We start from the raw sequence: 11,894 nt of genomic DNA, 5'->3' as shown, positions 1-11,894 counted from the left end.
AGTTAGTCCCTGCTGAGCATTTATGTATAAATACGCAGCAAGAGCAAATGTATATTTTTAGAATCCCTAAAATCAATATACATACTCCTGAAATAAATTTGTGATAATTATAATTATTACTAGGGCAGTAGCCCAGGGCTCCAATTTTTGGAGGGCACCCCAAAAATTTTTATCTTCTTTTTTTATAGATGCAAAAGTACATTATGTAAAACTCATAGGATCAAAATTCAGTGAGTTGCATTAACATGTTGTGTGTGTGTGTGTTTTTTTTTTTTTTTACAAATATCAGCAATATCCAAGTATGTGAAAAATTACAAAACTAAAGTCCATTTCTTTGGGAACAACATGGCATTATTGTCTAGGGAACATATCAAACCTATGTTTTGCAAACATAGTAATTTATATAAAACTCATACAGTCAAAACTAGGTGAGTTAATATTTTGTGATTTTTACTAACAGAAAAATATTCAAGTATTTGAAAAATTAAGTTATGGTGCATTTCTTTGGGAAAAGATTGAGTCATTGGCTAATGGATGAATTAAACCTAACATGAATCAACTCATAACTGCTGATGTATAGGATTACCAGTTAATTTACATAAGTAAAATAATCTTTTCTTAATGTAAAAAAGGTCCCGGGTCCTTGTAAATCCGACCCTGGTTAAAGTAATTGTTACAAAGATAATATTATTTTGATTGAAAGTCATAATTATAACATAAAAAGTTAAAAATGATTCACAGTTTTGCTTTTTAAAATCATAATTATAGTTCAATTCCATGATATTACAATTAAAGTCTTGACATTAAACTGTGATCTACCCAGCAATAATTACAACTTTGCATCATATCTTTAAAAAAACGTCAAATATAGTGAAATTATTCTTTTCTTTAGGTGGCACAAACAAACTGGGAAACAAAGGTTTCCTCTAAAGACAAAGCATCACATGCACTAAGGTAGTGAGTCAGTGGTGAGGTGTGCGGTGATGTTTGTTTACACTGAGATCAGCTTTGAGCTGTTTTAATTGATGTGTGCGGAGGTATGAAACCTAAACCTGGATTTCTTCAGGTATTTGTTTATTTGGCTTCCTTGTTACGGAGTATTTAACAAGAGAAGACTGTACAGAAAACATCATCATCACTTTATCCAAAGAGCCACAAACAAACCAGGAGGTTATTTTGGACAACAATTCAGCAACTCAATGACATCTGAAATCAGTGTCTAACTCTGATCATTTCATTTCTGAGTCTCTGTTTCCATCCTAAAAATATTATAGCTAATAAAATATGACTAATATAGTTGGGTTGTTTTATTTCAGTCCAGAAAAATCCGCCTTTTATCTGCGATCTTTGGTGCCTGACTTCCTCTTCCCGGACAGCAGGTGTTTGGGTTTGAGGTCGAACACGTGTCTGTCGGACTCTCCTTTCCTGGCCTGGCGGTTCATGTCTCTCTGGGAGTTCTTCATCATCTTCTTCGCCTTCTTCACCATCTAGAAAACACCAGACACGACGCCAACAGTCGATTTTAATTTTCAGATAATAAAAGAATAAGCTGATAGACGATGAGGTAATAAACGCATCGTCACGCACCTTGACGTCCCGTAAGCCCGACTGGTCTCGTGGAGGACGGGAAGCGCTCTGGCTGCGGGTTTTGGAGGTCGGAGGCGCCGAAGCTTCACGTTTGCGTTTCCTGGTGACGCTGCGCGAGCGCCGGGCCTGCAGAGCGTAGTGGCTCTGAAAATATAACAACCAAAAAAATGTTTAAATTGCTTAAACATGTTGGTCATCAGCATGCAAAATCAGACAAACAACAATTAACAATAAAAATTAGAAATCTACAAACAGTTAAAATGTGTTTGTTTAAAAGCTATACATGTACCATGTTGTCCTTGCTGTGTTCTGTTTATTTTTCTTGTTTTCACAATTTTAGGTAAATTTTTTTTGATATATTCAATGAATGTGGAAAATTTTTGATGTTCATTTATACAAAACTTAAAATAAGTAAAAACAAAAGTTTGATATGATAGTAAAGATGAGCAAAAAGCCTGAAAACAATTTATGAGGCTTAAAATTCGCACTAAAAAACATTCAGAAAAATCCAACTTCTAATTTCAGTTCATTTACTAAAAAATCCAGACAGATTGCTGATAGCTTTAATAAAAGTAGTTTATATATTTTTTTCTTGCTGGATAAATATAGAAAAAGCAAAAGTTGGATTTTTCTACATTTTTCAGGGAAAGAAAATAACCTAAAATTAATTTTTAACAGGTTTCTAAGTATTTATTAAACCATTAAATAAAAATAAAAAAACATATCCACCATCATTTCATGTAATATTTTTACTTAAGCATAATTTCTTTTTGTCTTTTGAACAGAATAAGAATATTTCTATTCTTTCGGACTCGTTTGCAGTTCTTTTCTTTAAACAGTTTTATTTTTTAATTCTTGTGTAAAAAAAAAAAAATGCATGAAATAATTTATTTTAACCCATATTTAATTTTTTAAATGAAGAACTTACATCATTCTTGTCGTTCATGTCCAGACCGAGGTTACTCATCTCCTTCTCCAGCTTCTTCTTCTCAACCTTTGCAGAAACAAAAACAAACATCCCAGTTATTTAAATATTTCAAAGACACAACGCGTCTCTCGTCCCAGGTAGCAGCAGCCGTTGCCATGGAGACCCTCCTCCCACCTTGGTGGCGGTCCTGGGCATGCGCGGCCCGTGGACGTCCTTTTCCTTGGACTCCAGCACCAGGAGCTGCTTCTTCTCCCGGATCTGCTTGGCCAGGGAGCGGATCTCCTGCATCTCCTCGTCCTCGCTCTCCTCGTCCGACTCGTACTCTCCGGCTCGCTCCTTCAGCTCCTCCTCCTTCTCCAGCTCCTCCAGTTTCTGCAATGCAAAACGGAAATTTGGTCAATATCAGGCGACACAGTTGGAAATATGAGTCCAGTTTGGGTTTTAAAGTCTGAGCGGACTAAGAATCGAGTAAAAATCTAAACTTAAGCTGCTGCTAATGTCTAAATAACGTGAAAATTGTGTATCCCAGGTTCCTCTTCCTAATAACCATCAGAAAGAGGAACCTTTTAGAGACTTACCCTCATGATGTCGGGGTCGATGTAATCTGCAACGTTGTGGCCTTCCCACACTTCAGGGATCTTATCGTTCTTCTCATCCTCGTTCATCAGATCCCAATATTCTTTAAAATAATTAGAATAATCAGTAAAACATAAGGAAATAAAGCAGCTAAAAAAAGCAGCTGCCACTTCTAAGTTTATCAGAATTGCAAGTTTTCTCACTCTGCAGGTCCAGAAAGTAATCGTCACCGAGCTCCATCTCCAGGTCTCTCTCCTGAAACATGAAAAGTTTAAGATCCACTTAATAAATCTGCTAATATGTCACAATATTTTCATACATTTTTCATCTGAAAAGCTCCATCAAACAGACTGAAATTCCTTCTGTTGAATAAAAACCTAATTTTTGCTGTTTAATCTGTAATAATTCCTGATTTGCATGAACGTTCAGGGATGTTATTTTTAATCTGAGTGCAGCAGATGGCTGGTTGGTGAATCTATGCAGACATTATAAAGATAATTCATGAACAAATGCAGCTTCACTTATTATTACTATTTCAGATTAATGAAGAAGAATGAAGCAAAAATAAATGTTGAACAATTACAGGTTACTATTTATTTCAGATTAATTTTTTCTGGAGTCAAATAGAAATTATAGTAGGACAAAAACTTTCTAAAAAAAATCATGTTTAGATATTATTTTTTAAGACTTTATTTATTTATTGCTTAAAAATCCAAATATCTTTAACAATAAATAATTTTTTTCTTTCAGCATGTCCATAGCTGAACTAAATTGACCTTTTTTTAAGCTGCACAGTAAACCTGCTGATGTGTTTGCAGGTGATTTTTATGAGATGACACTATTTTGTTGTTTACAGTTAATAAATCAGGGATTGTGGAGAAAATTTTTATTTCTTAGGTATTTTCTGTTTAATGGCTCAGACTAAAATTCTCAGAACAAAAAGCCTTAAGAGGAAAACAAAGGAGTCAGATAAGAAACTAAAAAAATTACAAATATTCAGTTCAAGCATCCAGATCTGAGTTTAAAAAGCATCTGAGTAACTCAAGGGTAAAGTGAGAAGGAAATGATGATATAAACTGTAAGCTACTTTTCCAGGCGAGCGTGTCGCCGTAATGTTTACGTACCAGTTTGCGTTTGGGTGTGTCGACCTCCATGGCTTTCCTCCGGTTCAGAGCTCCTTCTGGGATGAACGGCGGTCTCTCCTGGGAAACATCAGAAACCCGTTTTTAACCTGACAGATGCTGTTTGGCTTTAACTAGTGATATCAATCGGTTACAACAAACTTAATCAGATTAATCACTCTCCAGCTCTGTGATTTATCACCGTTAATCAAAATATAAACAATTATTTGATTTTTCTTGTAGCAGAAAGCAGGTCGTGGAAACTAAGAGAAACTTACTTCACTACTGGAATGGAAGTAGCAGCAAACGGGACAACTGATGGATAAAATTAATTATATTTTCTTGGGTGAATTAATTATATTCACCCAAGAACTAGAAAATTATATTTTCTAGTTCTTGGGTGCCCCACCCCCCTTTTGATGCTGCCCTGGGCAACTGCCCATATGAAAAAATGCAAATATCTTTACGTTTTCAAATATATTTTCAAGAAAATGTTTTATTGTCTCTAGCCAAATATGTCTGAAGATTCTCAGGAAGGTTTAAAGGAAGCCATTTTGTTTTAAACATCAATTCAGAAATGTGGTTCTCCATTCATTTCTTGTAGATATTAAAATGTTCAGATTAATTCTTGACAGCTCCAGGCCTAACTAACCTTCTCGTCCCTCTTGGAAGGCATGGCCAGGTGGAGCCTGTTGAGGACGTCATGGACCTTCTTGCCCTTTATCTTGGTGTTGACGCGTTGAGCCAGGAGTCGGTCGCAGGCCTGAGGAACGCAGCGGCGTTAAAAAAAAAGACCCGATGACAATCCCACCGGAGCGTCAGAAAGAGCCCGCCTGCTGTCGGATCTCACCTCGGTTTTCACCTTGATGACGCCCTCCTCCGTCAGCGTGCTCGTCTCGATGACCGGGATTTCCTCAGTGGAGAGATCCGCGAAGATTTTCTGGTGACAGATAAAACCTTCAGCTTAGAGAGGCTGAAAATAAAACGATGAGCTGAAAACCGATGAAAACCGACCTGGTTCTCCTCCGACAGCTCGCTGATCTTCTTCACATCACATTTGTTTGCAACAACAATGAGAGGCTGCAGGAATGAGAAACGATTAGAAGTCTGAAAAGTGTGGCATGCATTTGCATGAAGCCCCTGACTTCATCTTTCACTGGACGTTCAGATTTACACATCTGCTGACATTTTTATCTTGGATGGGAGGCGTCGCAACATAAATTTTTGACTTTCCACAGACTGAAAAATAGTGTGATGTTTGGACTTTGACTAGGCCATTTTAGAACCATTTAATTGCAGCATCAGAAGGTGAACATGCAGCCTCAAAAATGTTTTCATCCATGACTCTCCTGGAGAGCACCCAAGATGAATTCTTATCACTTCCCACAGCATGATGCTGCCACCACCATGTTTCAGCAGGTAGGTGTTTCATTTAGTTTCATGAGTAGAGTTAAGTTTTCCAACAAGTGTAAACTAAAAACTACAAATCTTCTTTACATCTTCTCTCCTATATGGTATGCTTACATTCCTCCAGGAAGTTGGGACTTAAATATTAAGCATGTTAATTTTTTATTTTTGGCAAAGGTTGTGTGCAGCAATTTAAACTTTTTTAAGATGCAATTCTGGCAAAAATAGGGCATTAAAAAATATGCAACTTTTTGAAAAAGCTGTTGATAATTTGGTCATTTTAGACCACAACATCCAGGAGGGACTGACTTATAAATCAAAGCTGGATTCTGTCTACTAAGGCTGTGTTTTATTAGAGGGTATAAGAGTAAATGGGGTTGAATGAAAATAAAATACTTTGCAAATTTTTTGGAGTAAAATTTACATGAAGTGTTAAAGAAAACAAAAAAGTTTGTTTTTAATGTGAGTAAAATCAAGGGATGTTAACTTATTTTATAGTTATTCTGTTTTCATATCTGAGGAAAGTTTTTGGTTTTTTAAGAGTAAAGCAGAAGCAAGAAGAGACTAAGAACAAGTTGCTTCATCAGTAAATATCCAGAATGGTTGCAGGAAAACAGATGATGGTTTCCTCTTTGTTTTTAATAAATCAGGTGTGGAGGTCGCACCTTGTTGGCGAACAGCGGCCGGATGTTGTTGAAGAGCTCCAGCTGCTCCTGCAGCGTGTGTCCGCACTGCTCCGACGGATCCATGATGTAAAGCACCGCCGCCCGCAGGTGAGCCAGAGCCGTGATGGCCTGCATCTCGATGGTGTTCCTCTCCTCCAGAGGGTGGTCCAGGATGCCGGGCGTGTCCACCACCTGCAACCAAACACCAAACATTCAGCTCCTCTGCTGCAGCAGCGGCGGCAGCAGCGATCTGCAGCAGCCGAGTGGTACCTGCCAGCGGAGGTATCTGTAGTCCATGTGACCCACGAACAGAGACTTGGTGGTGAACGCGTACGGCTGCACGTCCACATCTGCTCTGGTGACCTGAGGGGAAAGGTCATTTACGTCGTCAAAAGCCTATTTCTGACAATTAAGGGGTTTTTCAATTGACCACTCTGATGATTGATTGATTACTCAATAAATTATTCTGTGAATTAATTGATTCAAATTCTGCAGATATTTCATTTAATCACTGAATCTTATTCTATATAACAATAAATACATAAAACCATAAACAGAATAACAATTAATTATTTTTTAAGAAATAAGAAAATAAACATTTTATTTCCTAAAATACTATCACATTGAATTTCCTTAATTATTTGGAGTAAAGGATGAATCTGCACCTAAAAAATCCTTCAAACGTGTCTGAAATGATTGCAATAAATTATAATGAATATTGTTGTTTTGAGAACATTTTTAAGTAATATAATGTATCCAAAATAAAAAACAATTAAAATCAATCAATAAAAAAAATTACAAACAAAACCATAAATATAATGAAATATGACGTCTCTGCAAAGAAAAATTATCATTCAAAAATATAAAAAATTTGCCTGAAACAAAAAACTGCCAGTTTGAACTGGAAAAGTTCAACCCTTTCTACTTGACTGATCATCAACACAGCTTATGGCTGAATATTTGTTTGATTTCCTGATTAATAACTGGGTAACCTTTGGAAGAATTTGAACCAGCAGAAGCTAAAGCTGCCACTTGAGGAGTTTTGAGTACAAGAGATTTATTATTTTTAAATTAAAACCGTTTATATTTTTTGTACATATTTATCTTTATTACAGCTCAGAGTGTGCTGTTCTTATTTTGAGTCTGTACACCCCAGTTAACAACTAACCGATTACTAAAATAGTTGAAGATTATTGAAATCTTTGATTAATGGTTTCTGCGATGCTCACCTTGTTGATGAAGCTGGACTTGCCTACGTTGGGGTATCCACACAGCAGCAGGGTCCTGGTGTTCGGGTCGATGCTCGGCAGACGGGACAGATGCTGACGAACTGTTTGGGATCAGAACCAGAAGATTTAGCCAAAGACCCACCTGAGCGGACGGCGGGTCATCGCTCGCCTCTCACCTTGCTCCAGGTACTCCAGACTGGACTTCTGCCTCTTCAGGATGGTGCACATCCGACCCAGAGCGGCTCTCTTCAGCTGTTTGCACCGGTACATGGAGTCTCCGTACTTCATCAGACGCACGTAATCTTTGGCAACACTGGACGATTTAAAAAAGACATCAAAACTTCCACTTAACTTTATATATTAGACCGACTGATGATGTAATTTTTAAATATTAAATGTTTGATAACGTGAGTAGTTACTCAGTACTGGAATGGACTTTTTACCAAATACCTTTTTACTCTTACTTGAGTAATTTTTTGGACTTACTTGTCGATGAGGTTCCTGGCGATGTTTATCTGTCCTAAGGCCAATTTGTAGTGGTCTTTATCATACAGCACGTTCATCAGATCAGCATAAAACGGATGGATGTCCTGGAAAAATAAGAGATGATCACAACCTGCCAGCAGAAACCAGATCAGAACAACAAAAAGACTCAAATCTAGGGTCTTACGTCGAGTTTGGGGAAGTCGGTGAGGATCTGCGTGAGTCTGTCGTGGTAGTTCTGCTGCGTGAATTTCACCTTCCGCATGTAGAAGTGCCGGATGCGGTGGATCTGGTAATGCTTGTGTATCACCGTCGGCGTCTTCCTTTGAGTTTTGGATAAAGTGACGTCGATGAATTCCTGCAGGGATGGAGGTGAAGGCGTGACTCGCAGGTTAGAGACCGTAAACAAAACCCCGGGGGTTTGTTTTTTCAGGAAATATCTGAACATAACAGAGTTATCAGAGCAGGAAAACTATCTGGACAACAAGAACCCCAAATCTGAGCTGACATGCAACAGATCAGCAATTAGGAAACTTTTCCCTATATTGTTTTAAGATTTCAACTTCAGAAATGAATTGCTTTGATTGTCTTTGTCATGATCAAATTCTGCAGCAAGAAAGCTAATCAAAAAGAACTATTTTATTATATCAATGCTAATATAAAGAAAACCTTGTCCAGTCAGTCAATCAAGTTTTCAGAAACCAAAAGAAAATATTAGAAAATTGTCCTTCTGATTTCCCACTTATGTATGAAATTAACAGCAAATTTACAGTTTAAATTTCCAGCAACCTCCAGTTTTTTCTCCCATTTTCACCATAAACACAAGGATTGTTATTGATTTTTCTAATATCCACCAAGGATATCCAGTTAAATGCCTTTTCCTAATTTATTTTTTACCATAAGTGTTAACAAGACATTTTCAGCTTAAAGGTACAGGATGCCCATTTTCTCACTGATTTCCACCATAAATACCCAGTTTTCTGTTGATTTCCAAAATGTACACCAAAAATGTCCAGTTAACTGCTGTTTCTTTTTGATTTCCACCATAAGTGTCCAGTTAGCTGACATTTCCTCACTTATTTTAACTACAAATGTCCAGATTTCCAGTTTAAAGTTCCAGAAACCCGCTGTTTTCTCAACCATTTCCACCATAAATGCCCAGCTTTATGTCGATTTCACTAATCTCCACAAAAGATTTCCAGCTAACTGCGTATTTTAATCTTAAAGACCGACTAATCTCCTGTTTTAGCACCATTTCCGGGCCTATTTTCAACAACAACAAAAAACCTCAAGATGTCCAATTTAACCTCTTCAATTTTCTATTATTTTGGCCACAAATAATGGCTTTCTCTGGATTTCTCTAATTTTAACCAAAAATATCCAGCAAGCCGCCGATTTCCAGTTTAAAGGTCCAGTAATCTCCGGTTTTCCAATTTCCTCCATAAATTGTTAATCTCCCACGTAATTCCACAATTTTACGTATAAATTGGCCGTTTTTCATAAAATTTCCATCACAAATCTTTTGTAAAAATGAATTTCGCCTCTAGTTTGTTTTTTAAAAGCACACTAGGCTGCTGCAGTAAAACACGTGTTTTCCTTCGGTGTTTTCTTTCCTATCTTTTGATCATTTCGCACAACGACTTGAGCGGAAATCGGTTTAAACTGCGAAATTAGTAAAATAAAACTTACCTTGGCGGTGGGAACCACCATAATCTTTTTAAAGTTATAAAGTGCCATTTTGTCGGGACACGTTTAGGTCCACTGACGGCACGAAGAAGGGAAGGGAACCGGAAAATACGTTACAAATGAAGAGGGTTTTCTGTCTCCTTATCGCCCTCTGGCGATAGGAGTGAGGAACAGCAGGAGGAATTTTAATAAAATACGTTTTAAAACCTAAAAATCAGTTTGATATTTTCGCTCACATTGTTTTAATTCATAATTTATCATATATAGTATTTAGTCAGGTTCATCTTTATCTGATAGTAATATTTATTGATTTATTTGAGACAGTTTAATGCAGCAAAATTTACATTATCCATGTAACAAAATAAAAAAATTAAAAAAAGCAACATAATCGAACCCTATCCATATAATTCTGCAAATAAATGTTTTTAGACCATGTACTTACTAATGTTGGACATAATAGACTTACTCATAATGCTCAAAATAAGGGATTTCTTTATTCTTTGGCTTTAAATCCAATAATTTAATTTAATAATTTTTAAACAAGACTTTTATCAAAGCGTTACGAAGCAAAAATAATGATAACTTCAAAAAGAGTCTTTCTTTTAAACTAAACATAATTGAGACCTATCCATATAATCTTAGAATTAAATGTTTTTAAACAATACATTTATTAATTTGGGACCTAATAAACTTAAGAATGCTCAAAATACCAGATTTTTACATTTTAGATATAAATTCATTAATTTATCTATTGCCTTAAAAAAAAAACCAAAAAAAAAACCCGCCACTTTTCTGAAAGCTACACTAAACTAAGCAAAAAACAAAAAAAGACGGGAAAAAAACACTCCGATTTGTTGAGAGCCGCGCTAATTAGAAATTACCCAATCAGAGAGCGCCGCTATCCCAGAGCCCCGCCCATCTTCTTTGATCACGAGTGAAGATCGCATGCGCCCTCTGGCCGTCTGGACCAATCAGGACGGCCCGCTGTGTGCACAAAAACATTTTTGCAAAACTGAGGAAGTTTTTTTTAATATTGCCATTTCCATCAAACTTTTCTAATTTGATACTTTAAAATGTGTATAAAAAAGTTTGATAGACACAGGACAGACTAATGGAAGATTATATGACCAGCCTCATTTCCATGTCAACTTGAAAAGCACCAGACACAATATAGGTTGAAGTGAGATGTCCTGTTTCTTCACCAGCTTAGTTCTGATGCTGTTTTCTGTCTGCTGAGCCTGGCGGCCTAATATGTATGAACACATTACCCACTGTTAGTATTATTAATTTTAAATAAAAAAAATTATAATTTGGAAAAGTTTTTTTAAGCTTTGAAATTTTTGCAGTTAATTATATTGTATTTTGTCTTAAAAATACAACAATTTGCTTATAACTTTACAGTTTTTTGTCTTTCTAATGATATTATTTGGTTATTAAAGTGCTTTTGTAGTCAATTTTCCTCTTACTTTAGCACAATTTTTGGCTACTTTATCTAAAGTATCCTTTCAGATGAGATGAAATTGGAAGAAAACCTGTTTCCTGCTTTCTCCCCATAAAACCTGCTTTAATCACTTCCAGATAGAATGGACTACACCTGATCGTAGTAATTTCCAGGCACAGGTTAAAATTTCAGAGAAAGATTTAATGTAGCATGTAGCACTGACTTTTCACAGTATAGTTCCAAAATCTTTTTTTATTTTTTTTATTTTTTCCCTATTTGTGGCTTATATTTTGGTTAAAAAAAAATTGTTGCACCACATTTCCAACAACTTTTATAACTTGTAACTGGAACAGGATTAAACATTAATCCTGTTCCAGTTTGATATAATCATATGACATGTAAAATCTCATAAATCTAGTTTTTTTTTCTTTCTTAAAAATTCTGAGATTAAATCGGTATTTGGACTTTTCTTCTCAGAATTAGGAGGAAAAACTAATTCTGAGATTATGTGTATAATTCTGAGAATAAAATCCGAAATGTGACGTTTCTTCTTCAAAATTCTGAGATTAAAATCTGAATTTTGTGATTAAAGTCAGAATTATTTTTATTTTAGTGGCCGTAATCCTGTTCAGTGTTTTTACCATTTTTGTTTTCCTTGTGAAATCTTCACATATTCATTCTGTTAATGCAAAATGAGCAATATCCATAGTTTAATAATGAGAATTACATTCTATTTTATCTCCAAACTCGTTGGAGTGACTACTCTGCGGA

The 11,894-nt window shown here is 36.0% G+C and overlaps 1 protein-coding gene across 1 annotated transcript; it reads right to left on the bottom strand.

The window, feature by feature from the left end:
• Positions 1–1,057: 1,057 nt before the first annotated feature.
• gtpbp4 (GTP binding protein 4) lies at positions 1,058–9,794 on the bottom strand. The gene is made up of 17 exons (XM_044135139.1): positions 9,686–9,794; positions 8,184–8,354; positions 8,000–8,103; positions 7,690–7,826; positions 7,514–7,614; positions 6,555–6,647; positions 6,285–6,476; positions 5,227–5,292; positions 5,063–5,152; positions 4,865–4,975; positions 4,216–4,293; positions 3,295–3,346; positions 3,094–3,194; positions 2,690–2,887; positions 2,516–2,581; positions 1,588–1,731; positions 1,058–1,487 (listed from the first exon to the last, which is right to left on the bottom strand). Exons 1-17 carry the CDS (start codon positions 9,731–9,733, stop codon positions 1,335–1,337), a joined length of 1,905 nt encoding a protein of 634 aa, XP_043991074.1. The 5' UTR covers positions 9,734–9,794; the 3' UTR covers positions 1,058–1,334.
• Between the last annotated feature and the right edge of the window lie 2,100 nt (positions 9,795–11,894).

Source organism: Gambusia affinis, linkage group LG12 (genome assembly GCF_019740435.1).
Source record: "Gambusia affinis linkage group LG12, SWU_Gaff_1.0, whole genome shotgun sequence".
NCBI classification, from domain to species: domain Eukaryota; kingdom Metazoa; phylum Chordata; class Actinopteri; order Cyprinodontiformes; family Poeciliidae; genus Gambusia; species Gambusia affinis.
Note: the sequence above shows the minus strand (reverse complement) of the source record. Positions and strands in the feature narration are given on the sequence as shown.